The sequence below is a fragment of the Accipiter gentilis genome, chromosome 12 (assembly GCF_929443795.1).
Source record: "Accipiter gentilis chromosome 12, bAccGen1.1, whole genome shotgun sequence".
NCBI classification, from domain to species: domain Eukaryota; kingdom Metazoa; phylum Chordata; class Aves; order Accipitriformes; family Accipitridae; genus Astur; species Astur gentilis.
The window spans coordinates 22,491,180-22,515,596 of NC_064891.1; the positions used below are offsets into that span (position 1 = coordinate 22,491,180).

General features: G+C 38.3%; 1 protein-coding gene across 7 annotated transcripts in view; it reads right to left on the bottom strand.

Moving 5' to 3' along the window:
• The window catches only part of SLC10A7 (solute carrier family 10 member 7), a 157,741-nt gene that overhangs the window by 33,827 nt on the left and 99,497 nt on the right, over positions 1 to 24,417 (bottom strand). For 4 of the 7 annotated variants that reach the window (XM_049815071.1, XM_049815070.1, XM_049815073.1 and 1 more), the window contains 2 exons: positions 20,191 to 20,226; positions 5,747 to 5,830 (listed from right to left, as the gene is read on the bottom strand). In XM_049815071.1, the coding sequence (XP_049671028.1) occupies positions 5,747 to 5,830; positions 20,191 to 20,226 (120 nt within the window). Of the gene's footprint in view, positions 1 to 5,746; positions 5,831 to 20,190; positions 20,227 to 24,417 lie in introns of those variants that run through there. The other 3 variants (XM_049815074.1, XR_007507788.1, XR_007507789.1) reach the window with 3 other exon arrangements.

Below are 24,417 nucleotides of genomic sequence, written 5' to 3' on the forward strand. Positions count from 1 at the left end.
GAAGCTGGGAAGATACAAAAGGGAGAAAATATTGGAAAAAAGTGAACTAAGATGATAGTCACTGTGAAAATCAGTAGAAAGAATCAGATACTGGAATGGAAGGGAGATTATGCGGGTTGTAGAAATGACATAAATAAGATGGAACATGCTTCACAGATTTCCATAGCATAGCCACCATCCATATATCCAAGGTCCGCATCGCAGTTCAAATGCACAGACCCTTTTCCAAAGCAGAGCTCATATCACTTCAGCCAGACCCTGTCCTGATAATTTTATATGGACTGTACCTGTGGGAAGGCATGCATTCTCACCTGTTCCTGTATACTGCTATAAAGTCCCAAACTTTGTACTGGTTCACCCACCTTTCTATACCTTCTAGGACATCAACAAATGCTAAATTTATCTTTATTCTACAGAGTGTGCAATCTAATATTTCTTCTCTGAAGATGGGATAGGAAAAAAAAAAGTTTTTGCAATCTGGGAAAAAATATTTTTTACAAGCATCTTGTAGTCTTTCTTCAGCTTACCAAACTCCCCTAAAAGCTATCTTACTCCATTATGTCAGCCAGTTTACTCCCAAGAGACAGCTCCTGACACACACACACCTTCAAAGCTAGCTTTATAAAACTCACACGAGGCCATTTTCCAAATTAACTTTCACATTTTGGGGTAATTTACAACTGTTGCTTTAAAACCTTACAAACAGGTGCAACATGACATAAATGTAAAGGGAGCCTGTAGCAGCGGTACATGTTTTCCTTGTATTTTGTATTTCTGTGGAGACTAGGTTCTGTTCCCTGTTGGAGTCAAGCGTCAGAAGGGAGCGAACTGTGGTCTGAAGGCTGTTTATCTGCCATCTCAGTTTTCTGCAACAAGCTTCTAGAAGTGCTCATGTCCCAGGGTACCACTCCTCCTCCCTGCAGCTCCCCTAGACTTTGAAAAGAAAGTAGGGCTACTTTCATGTGGATTTAAGTTACAAGAACAAAAGGATTTGACACTGTTCCCTTTTTATAACAGTTTCTTTAACTATTGTTTCCCCCACCCACCCACTATAAACAAACATTAGGCTTAAGTGAATAGTACCTTCTACTCCCTAGCAACTGCCACCTACCTTTCCCCTTCAATTTCTTATTCTTTAAAAATAAATACATTGCTAAGCTTTTTAGTCTCAATTTCACTGACAACTTGTATTGCAACACAGCACCCTTTTAGAGTTGTGTTTATAAGCACACCTCCCAAATGCTGATAAGGTTCCTCTGGAACATTTTGGGCAATGATGCAGAAAGCACTTAAAATCCTTTACTTGTAGAACATTGAGATTTTTTTGTGTGACCAGATTCAGCGAGGATTTCTGTACAACTGGCTTCATTTTATAGATTTGGGAAGTAGAACTACTTAGAATCATAACATTAATTTTAGCTTTAGTTAAGGTCTGTTTAATGTGAAGTGCCCACTTTACGCTGGCAGACAAATTACCAATGGGGCAACTAGAGAATGCATGAATGATAATGTACAGACAAGCTTTTTATTATTTATTCATAGAAAACAGTGGGTTTTGGTGTGCTGCTTTGAAAAATGTTCAAACTAGTAGAATATAATGAAAGCACAGTGAAAATTCTATTTCATTAACATTTAATCATAAATCGCTCTTTAATACAAAACATAAAATAAAAGTCTGTCATAAGCATTTAGGTGTAGAGAATGGAGAAAGTCTGCAAAAAGAGGAAAGGAAATATTGCAGTGGTTTTCACTGTTCCTGTTATCTGTCACTTCAGAAGAAAAAAATAAGCAAAGAAACAACAGTCTTCAGCCAAATCTCACAACTGGTCATGGAGAAACTGCTTAGACATTTCTCGAAACCTTACTGTTTGCTGACTAAAAGTATTACCAACATCTATAGACAAGGAAACAATTATTTTAGCAAAATCATAACAGCTCAGGAGCAGCAATCTTCATCAGAACTCCGCTACCCGGGAAAAGAAATAACCAGAACTTCAAGCTGCCAGAGCAAATTAAAAAATCTTTTCCATGAAATATCTATTACCATGTTTATCATATAACAAGCATTCTCAAATTCCCCTTAGAGATATACAAGAGTGGTGCACAAATAACAAGCTCTTGCATACTACAGATCTTCAAGGCTTATAGAACAGTAGATCTTTATAAAATACTATAGATTATGTCTCTTTTCAAGACCTCTTGTCAGAGACATCTTATTCGTAACTCTATAAATACAAATGGAATATTACATTATCAATACTGATTTGAGGAACATCGTAGTGTCAATTAGCAAAACACATCTGAAGACACACAAGATGCAGGCCACAACATTTTTTTAGGTTTGGACAACCTGCACATCTCTGACAGAGTTATTCTCTTTACTGAAGACCAGCTATCGTAACTGCTATCTCTAAGACTCAGTGCCTTTCTGATAACATAGTATCTTCCTCTTCCTTTAACAGCTCCTTCTTTACCTAACAAATGGCAGCCACCACCTGAGCATAACCTGTACCTGCAGCCCCTTACGCATTTCATTGGCAGCGGCTAGAAAAGTGTGTTTGACTCCTGTCAACGGCAGTCTTGCCACACTGAAAAAATTGTTCGAGAAACAGTAGAAAATAAGCATCAATTACACTATTGTGACTTTTCTCTCCCAGCCATCATTAAAAATTCTGACAAGTCAGCCAAGCAACCAAAACTCTTGATACATTTTGCCATAAAGCAAACAAAAAACCCCAAACAAAACAAATCTAAAAGCACCTTCTCATCTGCTTTGCTTATATCCCAGGGGCTGCTCAAACAGCCAGCTCTGCAGCCTGCTCAGGAAATGAGCGTTTAGGCAACACAGGTTTTCCCAGAGGCGAGATTTTTTTAAAGGAAAATAAAGCCCTTGGAGAATGCTTCCTTTAAGCAGCCTTCTCTGTTTAACACTGATGTGGATCCAGCGTAAAGCCTCTGTTGATCACAGCTGAGTTAGGAAGGCTGAACAGAAGCAATCCTCCAAGCAGGCAGGTTCCAACCTCGTTTTTTTTCCCAATCAAGCTCTTTGCTACCAGGTAACCTTACCAGGCATTCTTCCACTGACTTTTCTGCTGAGCAGTATGACTGTGCATGGTAAGGAATTGACATTGTGGGTATGAAATGATAAATTAGAAGTAACTGCTGAAACCATCATTCATGAATTGTGGGCCATTATCTCTTAATGCATCTGGAATCCCAGAGCAAGCAAGTTGTGATTCACAAAGCAGTATTATGTTGCTGTGCCGCAGGTTGTGCAACAGTTCAGTAATGAGTGAGTAGTGGTCTACAAACTAAATGCAAAACTTCCCATTTAATCAGAACTGATCCACGTCACCTCCAGATGAAGGGCAAGCAGACCTATCACTGTATCTCTTGGTGTCAGTCCTTTTCTTGCTTATTGTTTTCCCCTGATTACTGCATGTTATTTTTGGATATCCACCTTAAAAAATGGCTTCTATTCCTATCTGGGCAGGTTGGTCTACTATTGTACAGTTCCACCTAATCAAGAAAATCAATTTAAACTACCCTTGGCATTTTTAATCTGTAGCTATCCTTAGCATTTCCTCTCTTCCATATCCTCTGAACAGATATAATCAAGCGCAGTAACCTTAGAAACAAAGTCTTTATGCTTAGAAGAATGTGAGCTATTTCTGTTGACCATTCATTTCCAGAAACTGCTTCAAACACTTTTGAAGGACAATCATCCTATTTCTTGTTGAAGTGTGTTTATAAAAAACAAATTCTTAAATAAATTTGTGATTGAGTTACACAAGCTTTAAGATTCTCTATTTTTTCTTTCAGTCTTTATCAGAACTCCTAAATCACATCTGTTCTCAGTTAAGTCTCATCACAATTCTGATTTTGAACTTAAGATCATTCAGAGCACTTATTTTATATACTTATTGCTCAATCCATGTTATTTAGCCTCATTATTTGGTGAAGCCAAAAAAAAAAAAACCCCAACTCCACCAGTTAGCTCACATAGCAATTTCTTGTAACATCCCTCCAAAGTAACATGCCATTATACGTATAGATGAAAATCCTCTTGAAATTTTGCAATCACTTTGTCTAGCAATCTACCATCATCTTCAGACTTATTGCTAGATCCGCTCCCATGCTATTTGTTTCTTAGAAATTTCCAACTAATTGGAAAGGCTTGCAACTAAGAGCTTCCAGCTTTTGGACCTTTCAGAATGAGAGGATTCAAGTGCTTTTGCTTGTCCGCTTTTGGTGGAGACTTAATTTAGATGAGATAAGAATGTGATACACAGGTAGGTTCATCAGCAGCCCTTTGTGGTCTTAATAAATAAGGAGATTCTTAGGCATTTAACTCAAAGCATGTGAGCAATTCAATAGCCTCCAGGGACACAGAGGTTATGCCTGTTTTCCACATGGTATGGTTACAGCCAGGTTATACAGGTACTGATGCTGATGGCTACCGTCATGCTTATCATGCTCATCTTCTTATAAGTCTTTAATGGGTTTTTTTCAACCACATAAGAAACAAACTTCACTAGGGCTTCAGTAAGGTATAGTACATGCTAATTTTGAAATGTGCGATTATAGTTTGATACAAGACTGATTGCCTATTCTACATAGCACAGGCAATGACAGATATTCTTAACCTTGTCCAGGGTGCTCCTTTATAGACTCCACTTTCATTTGCCTACATTTTAACTATGCTTTCCATTTCAAAGCCTGCTTTAGGCTGACAAAATTCAGAAAGTTCCAGCTGAACCACGAGTTAAACTGGATGCTAGAATCAGCAACAGTACCCCTTGGGAATGAACTGCAAATCCCACTGATACTCCCTTCATGCATTCTGAAAGCCTGAGAACAATGAATACTTACAAGTATGTAAGAATTAGGCTTCGGGTGTTTTGGTGTCCAAGAATAGTGGACACCTTTGACAACTTTTGGTCTTAATATAGCAACTTACCACCATGATGTGGAAGAAAAAAATAATTAATATTAACAATTATGAAAAAACAGATACTACAGAGAGAAGTGTCTCAGAAAATCTTACATTGCAATTAGTATCTTTACATTCAGCAAAAGATTTCTATCATATGCCATGAAAAAATAAGGCCTTGTGTTACAATACGAACAATGAGTATAAAATGAAATATTGAACAGCTGCTCATTCCATGAATACCCTCCATCCAGTGTAACAAATGATAGAGGAGTCATGCAGAAAGAATAGTTTGCAATTGTGCAATTAAAACCCTTATTGTAAAGCATATGCAAAATGGCTCGAGCAGCCTTAATTTTATGATTTCTTAACTTCTGACTGCTTAGCCCTTACATGTTTTTTAATGTTGAGAATTTTTTATTCCTGTAATTAGCAGTAGATACTACACAGGGAGAACTTCCTTCATCATCCAGGCAAAGGGCATGTGACAAAAGGACTATATAGTATTCTCAAAGCTCATTTGTATGGGGCTGGAATTTCTCACAGTCTGGGCTGCCATTTTTCCCACTTTATGTTCACAAACTCCCTTCTCGATATGCAGTAGCGTATGTTTGTGGTAGTGAGGGACAGATGCTCAATCTCAACAAAGATCAATGTGGCTCCAGGGAGCACTATAGCATCTTTTCTCTGATATTAGACTTCACTATCCTGAGGCTGTTCCTATGTGGCAGCTTATCAGGTTGCCAGTCTGTCTTTAAGATAGCTCTCTTTATCTTATTTTTTTAAATAAGAATGTAGATTTAAAAGACATACCTGTCCAATAATAAGGGGGACTACAACAGTCATGAACAGCTGTGAGAATATAGATGTAAAAGGCACAGAGGAGGATGATCCAAGCTACAAAATAAAAATATACCATTAATATTGCACTTTTCTTAGTTTCTGCAAATTTCACATTAGTATACATTTTATTTTACACATAAAAACTTGGAAGTATGTGCACAAACTTGGAAGTATATGCACACATTTAATTGTTAAGTCCCAATAAAGCATTTGGTATTCCATAATAACAGAACTAAAACAATCTCTGGTTGATTACTTTATAACCTAAGGTAAAATAGTTCCATCAATATTCATTTAATTGAAACTCTGCTACACATATATGCCAAGTAAATTATATACGCATTTGTAGGATGATAGTCTAAAAAGACAGGGAATGAATCTTCCTAACTAAACAGTTAGCTCAACTAACTTACCATTTATACAAATATCATGCAACAAAAATTGGTGTAGTTATTTCAATAAAAAAGTAAAACCAATAAAATAATGAAGACATTCACATGTTTTATTTCAATGATGTTAAGAGATCTACTGAAAGTATATAACTGTTCTTTCATTAAGACAACTAAACTGTGACAGGCTTAGTCTTCAAATAGGTGATCTCTTTAATTACAACTGTAAATGCTAAAAGTACTTTTTTTAAAGATGCATGTGGAAAAGGTGAACAAGCACAGTGGGATTTTTGCAACCTACTTCAGAATGCTAAAGAAAATATGCATCCTTTATATTCTGATTGAACTTGTTTTATGCTATGTCATTGAAAAGTTCCCTTTAATGTATTTTAACATATATTTAACAGCAACAGAATATACACTAATAAATATATAGTAAGAAGACTGAAATAGCCTTGTCAGAGCTTCCAGACCATTTGCTTCATGATGAAGGTAAATGACATAACATTGAGGATTTCACAGATCCACATTATTTTGTATTTTCCACTTCACTTTAAAGATCCTCAAAACAATGACAGAATTCAGAATCTTTGCAGCCCCATCTAAAAGATACTGATTTCCTAAAACATTCTCACATACGTCATTCTCATAAATTACATTCAGATTGCATTATGCTTTTGACACTTATCTTCCTTTCAAAGCTACCTGCAGGCATGATAGACAGGGTGATCATACAATCTAGTCACTTCCTATAACTCTGCCTAGAAAAATCAACATATGGCCATAAAAATGGGTTTGGCATAAAAACAAATTCTTCAGAAACTCAAAGTAAGGAAAAATCAGAAATTTCACATACTGAAGAATTTTACTTCATTCAGAAACTTACAACTGCAACCTTTACCTACAGAAAATAATCTGATGAGAAAACACCAATCATACCACCTTTGCAGTGGTTTACATGTACATGCACTGCTTTTCGTAAATGGCATTTGTAAATGTACTACTTGGGAAAACGGTGAACATGCCTACGGGGCTGTCTGTATGCAAGCTGAGCTTTTGGTACACACAAATGGCATCAGAACCAAGAAACAGCACAAAATGGAATTAACTTCTGACACTAGGAAATCATGGGACTTTGAGTGTTGTTTTGTCAGCTTAGAGTTTAAGAGAGTGGGACCAGACCAAATCTACCTTTTCTTTAAACATACTCCACCACTTGCTTTCACATGTTCCTTTCTGAATACACTCTAAGTATAGACAGAGCCTTGGGCAGAACGTATGTGATATGGCTGTTTCCTATGCATTACCTTAACTGGCAACATCAGGTAAGACTCAGTTTGGCCATTTAATAAATTACAGCATCTCATCCCCATCACCTCCGATTTTAACAATGTGGGCACAGAAGACAGCTGGAGGGGACCTGAAGATGATGTCATCACTGAGACTTTCAGTCTCCAAGTAGGGTGCAAGTGACAGCACTGAGATTAAGGAACCTGAATTTCCCATGGAGTCAAGAGGGAGAAGTAAAGGCTTGCATTGCAGGGGAAGATTCAGATCACCCACATGAGTACCTGAAGTCAGGCAGTACAGCTACTCCATTCCCAAGGGACATGAGGTTCTCTGCTTGATTCCTTGCAGCAAGCAGAGCAGAAAACTCTGTCATACCACTCATGATCTCCTTGTTGTTTTAATTCTTATAAGTAGCTTCTGAAATTTTAAAAGGTTCATAGTTTTTCAAACTGTATTTGGACTTACTTTTTGCTATGTGCTGAGGAGCTAAAAGCATTACTTACTATGTATTCAAGGAAGCTTTTTCAAGTGAAAGTGAAGATTTTTAAACTTTAAAATCTGCTTGGGTCACAGAGGAATGAATCTAACCAAGCAGTCCACATGCCAGGACCCTCTGCATAGCTTCATGAAACTATGACACTTTAGCAGTGGCTCTTGTGCGCTTTTATAAAAACATTGATTGGACTTCTCTCACTACTTTAAAGTTTTATGCTCTGTAGATGCATAATCAGTTTCTAAGTCAGGAATGAAAAACTGTTCAACAATATAACACACTGCTGAAAAAGGTAGCCATTCAAACAGCAACAGTCTTGACAGCTTTTTAAAATATTACTTCAATTAGAGTATCTTCAAGCTGTTATGGATTCTTAAGCACTTGGTACATGTAAGGATATGTTTTGTTTGGGGTGTGGCGTTTTGGTTTTTTTTTTGTTTGTTTGGCTTTTTTTTTTACATAATTATAAACTGAATTACAGGTACTGTGCTGTGATGCTAAACCAATTTACCTAGGAAAAGTAAAATTATTTTATTCAAAGAAACAATCTTCTATATCAGGATATCAGGGTATGGTTCTTCGCCTTGTCAACTTCACCCCACCCATTCAGGCTCATCTCACTGTCATTTGGATCACCAAAAGGCAGATATTTCAGGTAAGCATCTCACCCTGACTACATTTTAAACGAAACAGAAATCCTCATGTCAGTCCAAAACGTCAAAATGAATTTTTAAAAAAAAAGATTCATTAACCCTCCTTTTGCCCAGAGGAAGCGAGTTCTTCAACTACAGCTGGCTTGTAGGGGAAAAAACCTCTCCTTCTTGTAGAAAAAGTCAAGTTTTTCTGCTTCTGAGTCCTCCACTGCATGATCCTATGACCACACTATTTTTGATCCTGTTTCAGTTGTATAGTTAAGAATTATATTCTTCCGCCAGTCTCCAGCACCTTCATTACTTTCTACAGAATAGCGCGGAGCTAGCTTTTTTCTTGGCTCCTTAAGGGGTCCTAACACTCTGCTACACCACACTCGGGCACAGAGGTTTGGAGCAGTGTGCTTGCTAGGTTCTGCCCCAGCTTCGCAGATCGCTATGGTATTAAGAATTCCCTGTCCCACCTGTGGTACTGACATTACATCTTCAAACAGACTTCTGAACTTTATTTCCCTTCTGTACATTATGACAATAACTACAGTGGACTGTTTTTTATCAGAATCTATCTGTTAGAGCACGTCTATAAACTCTTGTATTACCTTAATCTTAAATCTATTCCCAGAGAAACACAGAATGTAAGATAAAGGCTGAAGAAAAGAGAAGGCAGGAACTCCTCATCACACAGAAGAAAAAGACTTTTTAACCCAGACCCTGGACACATAGTGACTAACCATGCAGAATCACAAATGCTAAAGGACCCACAGCTAATGAATGCATAACTTGGCCAGGACTGCCTCAACACTTGCAAAATGCAAACTCATCAGTCTCACAAACATAAGTGTTTCGTGGATTCCGACACTGCTTGGGTTCCAGACTTCCTTTGCACTTGGATATTTTTATCACATCCATTTTGACAAAGTAGTGAGAACTGAGGAACAGAGGAAACAAAAAACTTGGTATAAGGTTAATCAAACCTTCTTACACATCTACAAATATTCTGTCTGAATGAATAAATACGATTTTGCTCAGGTTTTAGTTGGATCAAGCAAAGTTCTGCGCTCCATTTGCTGTCATGAAACAAAGTTTTTCAAAAAACCACTTAGATGATCTGTGTTGCACCAAAAATAGCTTTATGCTAAAAAGTCCGATGATATTTGGCTGCCCTCCTTGTTATAATATTCTCCATGCCTAAAAATGAATCTTTCTTAACAGGCAAACAAACAGAAGAAGTACTGCAAGAACTGGTATAAAAACATCATAGAATCAAACTGCTGATTTATAGCTATAAAAAAAATATTCTGATTGGAATATCTTCTGGAAGATGAAATGCACCATTTAATGAAGAAGTTATCACAAATTTTCATGCCAGTATATTGTCTATGCTTGTTTTAGAACATTTTTTAAACAAAAGTTTGATACTGTAAAGGGATCGTTATGTGCTATTTTGGATAGCAGCATTTCAGTTGAAAGTTTATTAATAAGCCAGGCCTGCTTGAATAGACTCACTATTCAAAAAAGACCCTGACAATTCTCGCTGATGAAAAGGCGCTTTTCACTTAAATGATCTGAGTGATTTCAGAAGGACAACTCAGATGAGCAGGAGCTGCACCTTGTGCAAGTGTTTGCTGGAAATGACTGTAATGAAAGAGAATTCCAGGCAAGTCTTTCCAAAGAATTCTGTCACCATGCAGTACTTCAAACCTGACCTGCAGCATTCTTGCTAATTTAGTCCTAGACCTTTCTTCTCAAGAGACTGCCTGTTTTAAAAAAACTCCTGGGAAATTATTTAGTGTGTTTCTTTATGAGTTTGTGGTAGAAACATGGGCTTATTCTTAACTGATGGGCTATATTTAACTGGTTGTGGTAAAAACAAAAAGCAAAACCCAACCAAACAAAAGAAACCTTCCTTGCATAAAACCCAGACAATTCCACTTCCCGGCTCAGACTGCCTCCATAAGCCAGATGCTCCATTCTTATCCTTCTGGCCGACAGGCAGGTACCACTGTGGGTGTTTCCTCGTCTACAACTGCCACTGACTTAGAAGAAACGCACCTCCTACCAGTCACACCAAATTATAATCCAGCGCCACATGTGCTGCACGTATTGAATCCACTTTGGAGGCAGCTGTCCTTTGGGGCCTTAGTCTTCCACTGTTCTCCTGCAATTAACACATTTCCTCAGGTTGTGACTTTGTGCTCTTCATACGCCATCAGCCAGCTTCAGCCTCGCCATTTGTTGAGCACAGAGGAGGAAACGAGGCCAGGGTGAGAACAGGGCAGAACTGAAAGGAGAGTCACGGGCTGCTCTCTCATGTGAGATGTTTAAGCTTTTCTTTTCCACCTTCAGGTCAGGCTGCTCTGACACTCATGTTTTTAAATTTTGTGTTCAACGCTGTATCGCTGCTTCTGGTTACTCTCATCCAGTCCAGATTCAGCTGCCTTGGAGGCCTGTCTGGACCACCCAATGCACTTATCCCTTTATATCCTGTTGCGGATGACAGCCCCGTCACAGAAAGGACACAGAAGGTGATGCACTTTTGAAAAAGATGTGCGTGGGATCCAGTTCAGTAATGAAGGACAATGAACGAGAGTGACCAGCTGAACTAAGCCCTCCCTTGCTTTGGACTCTTTCCAGAACCCTTATCCTAACCCAGCCATTGCAGTATGCTATGTTACGGCAGAAAAGCATGCACACTGCCCTCAGTAACCCAGGTACTTGGCAAATGGAAATGCTTTGCAGTGAATACACTGCAATTGGCAGTACCTGTAAGGATGCTGAGGCTCTGGGAAGTAGGAAGAGTCCATGCTACTCTATGGGAATGGCGCTGACAGGTGCCTATGAGTTCCACAGTGCCCGCCTTTAGATTTCAGGTAGGAAGTTGAAAGAGATGAAACGGTCATTCCCATGTACCATTTCACAGGCATCTAAACAGAGCTGGCAGGTCACTAGGATGTCCTTCCTACTCCACTGCTTTAAAGGCATTCACATGCAGTGTTTCGGTATCTTGGTAGGTAAGGCAGAGAAGCTGTGTAAAAGATGCCAGCTCCCAGCAACTGACCAAGAGTCACTGGTACTGAAATTGCCCACCTGTAACGGGTGCTAACAGCAGGAGAGGGAAGGGAAGGGGAGGCCTATCACTGAGAACAGAGCTTCTATAGCAAGAGAAGAAAGAGGGCCTGGCATTCAAAAGCAAATAGGTTTCAATTTCCTAGCACTGGCAGAATCAGAGCTATCAGAAAGAGTGTATTTAAATTTTAAAATAAAGCTTTTGATTCTGCCTATCAAAAACTGCAAGTTGTCTCTTGCCTCAGAGAAAGGGGCAAAAGGTACGACAGAGATCACGTTCAATGGTTTGGCAGTCAGGTATTTGAAGAATAACAATGAAAGATCTATTTGTTAAAGGAAGACATAAGTCTAGTTCGGCTAAAGAAAAGATATGTTCTGGTCTTATGGTATATTTTGCAAATTCTTACATATTCTATATGCTTCTGTGGCCATTGGAATTGATTTGGTACAAATAGAAAAAAACTCTAGCTGTCTACGTATACCCTTCAGTTTTGTTTCAAAAAAAAAAAAAAAGAAAACAAAAGAAAAGAAAGAAAAATCAAAGTTTCATAATCAGAAGTGTGGAAAAAGAAAAGCCTTGCCTGGCTTGGGCAAGGAGACTGTATGTTTTGGGGTTCCCTTGTTAAAGTGATCACAGATGCCTAGTCCTGTTCTGCGTTCCCCTATGACACATTAAATACCAAGCCTATTCAAACATACCTGTCAATTTTAAAGCCTTTTATAGAATTGTAAAAATAACCATAGGTATTCTCAATCTGAAATATACCAGAGCTATTCTTCCACTTTACCATGGTACAATGATCTTGAGGGCTGATGTAAAGAAATGAGATCAAGCATCACAACCCAAAGGCATCTAAATGGGGGTTAGGTGATTAACACCTTTGGAGAGCTGAGACTTAAGGACTCAAAATTTGAGGTCCCAAAATTTTGCTGCAAACAAGGGGGTGACGAACTGGAAATAAATAGATTAGTAAATACAGGATAATTAAGAACCATGAATATTATGTATCCATGAAAAATGCAGGTGTGATGTACCAGAAGAAATACATCAATCAAGGCAGGGGATACTTGTGACATTGCACAAGGCCTGGATAAGTCCTTGTGAAGAACACTGCGCTGCTGTGTGCAATTCTTATTACCTGGGCTGGAGAAGGAATTAAAACTGGAACGGATGCACAGAACACCTCAGAATAAGGGATTTGGTTGGTTTGGGTTTTTTTCTGCATTTATGTTTTAAAGATTAGAAACGCATGGCTTGTTTAGCCTAGCTGATTGAAGACTGGGACAGAGGACAGGATTGTACACTATGTCTCAGCCAGGGTGATAAATTTCAGAGAAGTGCTATTCAGGTGTATGATAACATTGGCAACAAAGACAAATGGGTAAAATACCTGTCACAAATACTGGAAATTAGGTTTCTGCTCATCAGAGACACAAGTTTCTAGTAGTGCAAGGTGGAGGGAGAGCAAAAACCCTTACTTTTAAGTTGCATCGTGTTCAGGTTTTGAGATTAATTGCACAGCATGGAAAAAAGGTGGATTGGTGAGTTGGGATGGCATCTTCCTGGTATCCTGGCTCTATGATCCTGTTAAGATGTGTGGTTAGCTTCTGCTGTGTAGAAGCAAGATGTGTACTTAAAAGGCTCCTCTAGCATGATATAGATGAAAATTTCAAGAGCAAAACCAAGTAGAAAAGAAAGTCCTCCACAGAAACATTACATATTTTAGAGTCTTCTACCTAGACAAATGTACAGTATTTTGTGTGTGTCAGGAAGAGGGAGGGCCCCTGTTATTCTCTGACTGTTATTTGTATGCAATTTATATAACAAAGCCACAAAAGGTCAATTTGAAAAAAGGAATAAAATGATTAAGCAAATATTTCATAGCAGCCATTCAAAAGTTCTGGTTAATTGTAAAGGATTTGGATCAGATCAGAGAGTTTTGTCTTCCCAATGATGAGAAAGGAAACGGTGAGGTAAATAACCAGGTAGAAATAATGATGAGCTGTAAATCTTCCACACAATGAGTTGATCTGTTAACAGCTAATGCACTATGCTCTCCTCCTCCCCCCCCCCCCCCCGCCCATAATCAGCCTTTTGTCACATACTAGTGAAATCCATTAGCTGCAACTTCCTTATCAACTTCCAAGGCTTTCCAGCTACTACAATATTTGCATATTTAACAATTCATTTGACTGGTATCAACTCTCATTTACCAAGCGCTTGAAAGGAAAAACAAGACAGTGTGCAGAAATCCTGTTTAAAAAAACATGTAACGACAGCTCCTTTTAATAAAAAGATTTATCTGAAATACACGGCATTGGAGAATACTTGGCTACTTGGCAAAAATTTGAGACGTAACAACAACTTTTAAAACAATGTTTTAATTTAAGCATTGTGAGTGTAGGGGAAAGCTTTTAACTTCAGTATTTCAATCAGCTTCTAGTTTCATTCATGCCCTTATTCACCAGAGTTTTTATTTCACTTTTTTCTGCAATACTTGCAGAGAATTTCCTTCACTTGTCTACTGAATTCTTTCAGCAGTGCTACTTTCTAGAACTTAGGGCATCATCACTACAATGCCACCATAAACATACCTATTATAAAATTCAGAAATTTGAGAGGGTACCAGAAAAGAAAACATCACTGAATAAATCAAGAAAAGGAGGGAGCTGATAAAGCCTTGGGAAGATTCTGTTTTGACACAAATGTCATGGTAATCTTCTTTGGTAAAACAGCAAACATGGAAGCAATAAATGACAGTTACATGGAGGTTTTTGCCAAGTGTATTTTTAAAAATACACATGAATTTTGCATTGGGTCTTTAACATTCCACGTTAACTGGTTTGCAGGCATGCTTCTTAAGAATGTAAAGTACATAAAAATGCAAAACACTTACTTATCTCTAATTTTCTTTGATGGCTTTCAATAAAAACACACAGATTCACATACCTTGAGTTTTGTTACTTTGACAGATGTGCTTTCAACAACTGAAGAGACCACATCCATCAGGCATTGAGTCTCAACAGTAGGGGTAATACCAAGAAGAGCTGGGATACTGTGCCATAAAAACTGCAGCATCACATTTGTATCCAACAGGTGTGCAGATGACAGACTTCTTGTATTTTGATACTAAATACAGTCAACAAAATCATAAGCTTGTGTGGCTTTGTTATCAATTAATGTGTACAATATGACTGAAATAACCAGGGAGCTGCTGAAGTGTAGGGCTCAGTTATGGAATTTAGTTATTGGGCCCGAAAGTAGCTCATGGTCGCAAGAGCATTCCAGACACCTTTAGAAGGCCTTGAACAGAATAAACAAGAAGATAGAAAAAGAAAGATCCCAATTAGAAAAACACAGGTGCATATTCCATGATAAAGGGAACTGGGCACAAACAACCTCAATTCAGGGGCTTATCTTGACCAATTGGACTAAGACAAGTCTTGCATGCTCTAATTAACACAGCCAATTATGTTTGGTGTTTATGCGTGTGTATAGAGTGAGTATAATTAACTTTATCTTATGCTTATGCGCGTGGACAGTATCGTTGTAACCAATCACCGCTTATGCTTGTGCGCATGGACACCAAATGCTTGCATGCAGCAGCCAATCAAAGTTTCTAAACAACTTAGAGAATTGTATAAAAATGATCAGTTAAGCTCAATAAAGTGGCGACTTTAATCATCATATTGGTGTTCTATCGTCCGGGCCCCGCACGGAATAATCCCTAAACCCTACACTAAAGTCCCGTGTACAACCTCCATCAGCTAATATTTAAAATAGGGAAACAATAACTAGACATGATTTAAGGTTTAGGAACTAACTACTAGACAATGGAGCTTTAAGTTTATGTCAGAAAAGGTAATGGGTTGTGGTCTGGTCAACAAACCTTGAAGAATGGCTTCGAACTGCCAAGATTAGGGAAGAAGTAGGTAAAAGGTAATTTCTACAGGGGGAGATCATGACCACTGCCTCATTGACCACCTACTCAAATGACACCACCTACTCAAAAGACGACAACGAAGGAAGAAGACAGAGTCAGCGCACTACTTCACATGAGAGGTGAAGAAGAAAGAACCAATCATTAAGGGAAATAATAATGAATATGTATTACTTAAGTATATAAATGTGGGAATTTTTGAGACAAGGGTGTGCTGTCTTGAGACAGGCACCCATTCATGCGCATCAATGAAATTAATTTGAAAACACCTTGACTCTGTGTGTTATTGGCTTGCACGCTGTGTAAACGAATCCACTTTTAGGACAACAGCTTGGTAAAATTGCCAGTCCACGTGCTTAACCAACTTTAAGGCCAGAGAGGGCAACTCTATCCCAATGTGGCTGGAAAGGAACAGAGCAACCTTCACACGAGAAAGGTCACCCTGCATCATCCTTTTACATGGTAGTACAATATCTATGCTCACTCTGCTTCCCGGGCAAATCCAACAGACATGACCTTGCTGAGGCATCAGGCTGGCCTCCATCCTGTGCAATGCAAAGGCAGGTGAAATCCCTCAATGAAAATAAACCTGCATTCACACATATTGCTGTTTTTCATGATTAAAGGTACAATCTAAGGACATAAGTGAGATGATACAGCTACAAGTGCTGCAGAGTGCAGTGCTCCTGAAGTTCTGTCTTTCAAATGAGACATCATATAAAGGTGCTGACATCTCGAGGTTATTAAAGAGATCACAGCACTATTATCTTCACAGTATGATGACATCTTATGTTTAACTGTCTTTTAGTAATGTAAATATGCCCAAATGCAGCATACTTAAGAAATCAAATCATAAACTGTTATTACAAATCATAAAATGTTATTACAATTGCTAAAGGAAATAACTAAACTGAACATAGAGAACAAGTCATATAAGATGGACAGTCATACCCAAGTGACTAACTTCCTCAGGCATTACTTAACCTATTTGTAGTCATTATCTATGGATAGCAATATAGTTACTTCTAAAAGCAAAATTTAGTCTACAATTCAATTTCTAATTGGTGAGTTTTTTTCCCCCAAATGCCTTTGAGAAAATAAAACTTATTTCTCTGCTTTAAAAAATTTCATGATCAATCTGTTACCTCTGGCTTCAGCTAAGTATATGACCTGACAAGAAGACAGACAGCATCATTCTCTGAATGCTTTGGTACACAGCCTCCTAATCATCATTAATGAAACACTGCAGAATGTTGCAAAGGAATGTGAACAGCAAAACTCCGTGTTAACTTGAAACGGATGTATCTTACAGTACTTTGTTTCAACACTCCTACTCACCACATATATGAACTCTAATCAATTATATACAGTTTATAGACATTGCCCACTTATAACATCTTTGCTGGGAATATAACATACTAACCGTTAATAATAAGGGTTACCATGAGGATGATGATATTGCAGATTGATGCATCTGGAAGCCAGACTGAATAGCTTCTGATTAGGTAAAATGTTAGTCAGATGTATCTATGGTGAAGGTGGCTATTCTTTAAAGCCTAGCTAGGCACCCTCACAAGGGTACAGCCTGGTATTATGTGCACAGTATTTAAGGTTTCATTAAACCAATCAGAACATCTTAGAATTCTTTTTTGAGTACGCTTTACACCAGAAGTTTCATAGTAGAAATACCCTTTTCAGAAATGTAACTAACAATCTTATGTTCAACACCATTAATTTAAGATGATAAATTATTTGCATTAAATGCATTATTTATTATAAGCTTCAACATGTCTTTATCAATGCTATTTAGACAATTTATATTTACATTACTAGGCAATTATGAACAGAAAAGGCAGTCCAGAACATTATATTCTCTGGTGCACATAGGGCAAAATTTAAACCATAACCGCTACCGCAGGTTAAGCTATATGACAAAAACAAGCTAATGGACAACAACGTATTTTATTTTTGGCAGCACTAAGGGTATTTTATGCACTCTATACAGGGAGACTAACAAACAGGATCGCTAATACAATATAGCATTCAGACTATCGTAGTATGACTCTGTAGAAGAGTTAATGCTCATGAGTACCAAATTCAGGAATTAAAATTCACTGAAGGCATTGACTTCAAAGGTCCCTGAATGGTATTCAGAAGCCCAGCTCAGCTACTGTTGAGGTAAATGAGAGTTTTATCTTGAAACTTCAAAATTCCACCCTTTATTAACTAAGTATTAAGGCTAAGTTGCATGGTGAAACTAATGAACGGTCCAGAAGAGATAACCAGGAAATTACTAGTCAGTAATTACTAGTCAGTAACTACACAGTACCACGTGAAATGATTAAGCAGCAGGCTGTAAACAAGTGAACAGAAACATGTGAACTGTGTGCTTGAATCCACTACATGTTTAGCAGGCCAGATGCATCAAGGAAACTCAAAGGAAAGTTAGAGTTTCAAGAGAAAAAAAAAAGGTTTCAGCAGTCCAAACCACAGACTGCCAGGGTACAGGAACAGTGCATCAGGGCGTGCACATTTAGTTCACTATCCTAAATGCCTGCCACTGAATAAAATGAACCTTCAGAGAAGGTGGACCTCACCTGAGCAAGATGTGCTGCTAGACTGACCAGAATGGCTGCTCTTCATGTGTCAAGTCCTCAGCAAAGATCTCAAGGAGTTTTAAATATTTATATACCCCAAGAGAAGTCCTCCAGTTCTGGGCTTTGTGACAAAAAAATGCAGCTTTTGTAACTCCCCCTATCCCCAGACTAGTTTGTTTATCACTCCAATGAAAAAATAATTTATGTTTGTGTTTTCATCAAGAACAGCAGCTCCAAGTCATGTTACAAACTGTACAACAATTAATGTGCACTTCTCATACAAGTGGTTCCAGGGCTGCTAGGAAGAACAGAGGCATACACTTTGCCTTCCTGTTCTTGCACACACAAAGTTTTACCACCTCTTTTGAGAAGTAACAGTGAAAACTGCAATTCATAGAGCAGAATAACATGTTATCTGTCCATAAAGCCACCAAAGGAAAGATCTTTATCTTGCTTGAAAAGGTATGCACATCATTCCTTAACATTTCGATTTCTACAAAAAATATCCCTTTTGGCTAGGTAGAGCACCAAAACTCACTGAGGGATAGCAGCGTGAAAGCTGCCAGTGAGCAAAAGTAAAAAGAGCTGAAGTTTCAGTCACTTAGAAACAAAGGCACAGGTCTCTGGATGAATGCCTGTGGAAGAAACATATTCCATACAGGAGGGAAGAGGACAGGAAAACAGTGAGGCAAACCATCTGGAACCAACGTATTCAGTGCAAGAATAACAAAACACCCATCTTTCTTAGAACAGTTATCTTTTTCAACCTACAGTAAGTCTATGGTCCCAGCTATATTAAGAAAGCTCTGCTGGTGTGTATTGATATATATGATATGGTCAAAGCAGTTCTTGTGTAAACTTACCTACATCAGATGAATTACAATTTGTTACAGTAAAATAAGAATCTTCCTACACAGCTTTACTGAAGCAGTAGTTGATAATATTACAGCCACTCTCCCAGTACTATTTATGCCAGTTTAGTATACACTGCTATGTTTGTATACAGTACATATGCTGCTTAAGCATCCCTACCATAAACAGTGTGCCACTTGCATGCCACTTACAAGTTGTTTCAAAATAACTTCACACTTACCCCCCTTTCCAGGGTGCTGCCTTACATACAACGCAATTAGCAAGATAAAAATAAAAGACAATATATACCTTTCCTAAAATCTCTGAAGTGCTTCAGCCTATTTCCCTGCTATTCACAAAGCCACGGTCCTCAGTAACTTGCACCATACCATACCATTTGTGCCAGCAAATCCTCCAGCACCAAGACTTCCTAACTGGCAAGGGACTTACTAAAGCACCACTATCCATTGTATGCTGACTAATATCCATACCTTTTTACAACATGAAGATAAAACTTGCTCTTCGCCCTTTTCTTCTACCACAAACTGTAAGGAACCAAGGCCCTGGCTGAAGGCTAACGATTGAAAAAGAAATCTTGAACTAACAAGAATGAAGAGCATCACATTTAGTGATACACAGGGGCTCCAGTAATTTGTCTTGCTGCTGCTGCTGCTATCTCCCTAACCTCTACCACAAAAATACCCAAGGGCTTAGTTGCCCAAGAGCGAGGCTGTGTTTATCTGAACAGCGCTCTCCCAATTGGCCTGACATCCATTTTGGATCAGTACGATCTTGTCCAGCTCTTGCATGTGAAAGCTCTCCAAGAGATCTCCTGAGTGATCATCTTACTTGGCAAGTGTCTGTATTTTATCTAGCTTGACTAATAGCATATGGTTTTGTAATTCTGCAATAACAACAGGTTTTGGTCCTCTTAGAATGAAGCGCAGGTAGTGTTTGCATTCATTGCAACACACTTTGATGCCCTTTCTGGGAGGCAGCTTATTTCAAATACTGACCAGAAAAATCTTCCTCATTATTTAAGCATTGTTAAATCACCCAAATTTATATCTTAAATATGCTGTCCAACAGGTGCAAGATTACTGAGTAAAAAGAGATCTTAAGATCAAGATACTTACAAAAAGCAGAAGCAGAAGTGGAGTTATAACAATGCCCTGGAAGAAACAAACAAACAAACAAAAAAGTCTGTTAGTCAGGGAAGCAGAATAGTCCTTCCTTACTTGTACCTTAGTGCACAGAAATACAAAAACATCATTCAACATCAGAGAAATTAAATAACAAGAAGTTCAACTTTGCTCTTCACTGCGTACCTTCTTTAATATCTGTACACTGGTCATTTTATAAACCATACTCAGTACAAAGTATCTTTTATTACCTCTAGCTTCCCCCATTTTGCACCTAAGCCCTTCTATACTAAAAGATCTGATATACAGAAATATAGATCATTTATTTTAAAAAACATATTAAAGCTCTCCTCTCACTGTGCTGTATCTTAACTTCACTAAGCTGCTCCTCCTTAGGGGGAGACTTGTGATCAAGTCCCATGCTACCCAGTCCCAGGTCCTCTTCCGCGCAAAAGCCACATCAACCGTGATGAATTAGGTGTCGTGACTGTGTAATGTAAACTGATATTCCCAAAGGAAATGAGCTGAGATCTCAAAACTCATTTCACTTGATTAGACTTTGCGTCTCACTGGTAGAAGGCAAGTCTTTCATCTAATTTAATCACACAGGACCACCTCAGCTTTCCACATCCCCCAGGCAGACACAAGCAAAAAGATTTGTTGCCATCACTGACAAGGAACAGGTTTAAAGCTGATGATTGGACAAAACAGAGAATTTTAAGTTTCATGACGGCAAATCTTAAAATGAGTTGTTTGGGTTGGGAGTTAGCATGACATGCATCAGTTTCAGAGCTGCAAATAGCAATTCCCCATCATCCTTCCATCTGACTTCAATATTTTATTATTGCTCAATAAAATGATTCTATCATTTAATGCATGCTAATTCACAAAGCTTGCTCAGAACGTCTCTAAGCCAAGACTATTCTTCATTCAGATATGTCTCAAGAATAACTAGTCTTTCAGCTACTCACAAACTTTATTGTTTAAAGGACACAAGTCTAAAATTTGCTCACATCCATCTAAAAGGATGTTTATTTTCTGTTTGATTTTATCTCCAAGTGAAAAACAATCGAATAAAAAAGCTGTTGTCCCCTGCTTTTCATTTAACCTTGAGCAACACAGCTTGACTTCGATCTTTTGGAAGCTAATATAAAGAAAAACCTTACAAGACTAGTTTTGTATTTGCTTTCTGGGTCCACAAAAAGTCATGGATCCAGACAGCGCATTAGGCACAGAGAGTTCCTATTGTGCTCTTAAAACAAAATGCAACAAGTAAATGCCACAAATGATAGCAGACAAGAAGGATTGAGGAGGCAACAGTTAAGCTGTGCGACTTGAAGGCTCTGCAGAATTTCAAAACGTATTTTCAAATAAATAATACATGCCATATCTGACTGCCCCACAGCCTAGCTATCAATAATAATTTATCTTTTTTGCAAATGTCACAACTGAGATAGATCATAAAAGAGTAGAAAGAAGAAGTAGAAGCAGTAAGAATTGCTTCAGGGAGTCACTCACTGTTTACAGGGAGGCCCAGACCAAAATGCAGGTAACAGTTATGAAGAAATATAGAGGTGTTCAAGTATACCAGCCGTAGAGGAAGAACCAAAAGTTAAAGAAGGGAGGAGGCGCCAAGAGCTGAACTGACACTTCCATGCAGTAGCATCTATGATGCTTAGAACGGAGAACTGACAGCAAGATCTGTATAACGCAGATGCAACACAGTCACTTCATCACAACAACCAAACTCCAGCTTTTATGAACTGCTACTAAATACGTGAGCCTGACTTTCCCCTTCTTCCCCCTTCCCCATTGACAACTACACTGCACAGCTCAAATATTACCAAGTGCTTGAGTATTTCCCAAGTATTATGTAATTTTGGGGTGGCAGAACACCACTGCAACAGGGTTCGACCTTCACATGAGTGAAGAGGAGCATGGATGGAGCGGGAAGTGATACGCCAAAACCATACTATACTCCAAATGAGCATTGAGTGCAGGGAGAAGAGAGCACACTGTCAGCTGGTGAGTACGGCCAGCTCTCCTCTAAATCTGAAGGAACTCACTGATTCAGCACCATTAGTCATCTCTTACGCGCTTCATGCCTTGGTATATTTCATAGTGCTTTTATACGCTATAAAAAAAAATGCAAAGGTAAAAAAACCAAACCAAAACAATCTTCCCCTTTAAATAAAAATGGTGCCCTTCCTCTTTAGGATGGGACCTGTGACTTGGTATATATTTGCTTTAGAAGCTTGGTGATATTAACAATATGGGCAACAGCCACTGCTAATTCAAAGCATATGTCACAAAAGGAAACATTACCTCTGTGACAGTAACACTTCTTCACAATTCTTTAAGCGGAGAGGAAGAGAATCCTAGTATACATCATAAATAGATTCCTGATTGAGCCTGTTGAAAATCCAGCATTCAAAAGGTCAATTCTAGCAATACTTTACAAAATTTTGCTATTAAACCTGGTGATCTTAATAATCACAGAAGCAAGTTTCCTGTTGCCTCACCACAGAAAGGATTTACAAGGTTGAAGTTTCCCATTTGCAACAAATACGCAATTCCTTGGGAAGCTAAACAATTACCTGACAGAACAGACAAGATCATATTAAAAAATAGATGCTGTTGATGAATCAGAGTAATTTGATGTTAATGTTTTATTTTGATAAGGAACGCTGGTTTGAAAAGCCCATTTATATGTTACCTGAAGACACTGATGTGCTTTTATGTGCAAAAGCCCTTCTCTCCAGGTTTCTGTTCCAGATTTGAAGAAGGGTTTACATGACTACAGTATATCTGTCTAGCAAAACGCATTACCTTTCCCTGCACACGCTGCCTTGCTTCAACACGTTACCTCTTCATTAGAAACGTGCTCCTCAATACGCTCATAAGCATTATGTGATGTGTCTCAATTCATACCCACTAAAGAATAACATCTAGAGCACAGTAAGTCTAAAGCTGACTGATAGAAAATACAGACGACGATTTAGGTTTTGAAGGTAAAACCAAAATCTGGTTCATTTGGAATAAAGAAAAGGTAGAAGAAAACAATTAACTTTACAAAGTCCAGCTCACGCGCTAGCGGAGGCTTCACAAAGATGAGCATATTCTGACACCAGCAGTGTGGCTGCTTTCCAAGACTACAACAGGCTGAAAAGCACAAAGGACGCTAAAAATTAAAATAAAGACTATCGTTTGTAAGTCCATTGGACACTCACACCATCAGAGAGGAAAAAGTAACTAAATTTGACTATGCTTTTCCCTGCCTTGCTTCCCAGGCAAGTGCTGCCAAATACATAGTGTATGGAGATAAACAGATTGTAGATTAGCACTTCCAGCAGAAGCTGAGCATCTGCCCTTGAGAATGCAAGGTCATTACACAGTTTTAGCATCTTCAAAGTTCGGGTGGAGTGTTAAGCTTTCTGACTGCTGCCCACAATGGAGTCAAAGTTGTAAAGTGACTGCTGTTTGCTATCAGCAGAAAAACTTTCAAGCAATCCATTTACACCTCTGATGTGAAAGACTGACTGAATATATTTCAATTATTTTAGTGGAAAGGGAAGAAAAATCTCAGCCTGACCTGAGACACTGATACAACATAGGAGCCTGAATAGTCAGATACTTGTAAACACATTTCTTTTAACAGTAAAGGTCATGAAACATGTCTTAATTAAGAGAGTTTAAATATAGGCTTGTGTGTGCAAGTATGTGTGTAAACATACACTTTAACAGCAAGGACATACTTGGAGACCCATTTAATTGTTATTTGCCTTGTATAGGTAAAGATGTTAAGAGGTTGTCTATATGTTTCATCCAGTACAGCATTGCTGTAGAGCAGATATTAAAAGGTGATTATTCTCCAAAAGAATATGTAGAATCAATACATGTAATTGGCTGCCAAATCAGACAGCAAAAGGAAGTAACATATTGCATTTGAAACTATGATGGCAAATCATTAAGAAAGAAATTATGCAAATAGTAAGAGGAAGGTGGGCACAGATCCAGAGGGACACATGGTAGAAGACGAGTAAAGATTATTGTAATGAGGCATGAAATACATGTGAACTTTCCTTCCCTTTCCCTTACCCACAAATTTCCCATGCAATTTTTCTTCATTCTTACAGGTCATCAGTGTGACTTGCATGTGGCAATTACTAGTGAAAAAAACCTTAACCAAAGTCGCATCTGATTTGTCTTAAGAAGTATGGC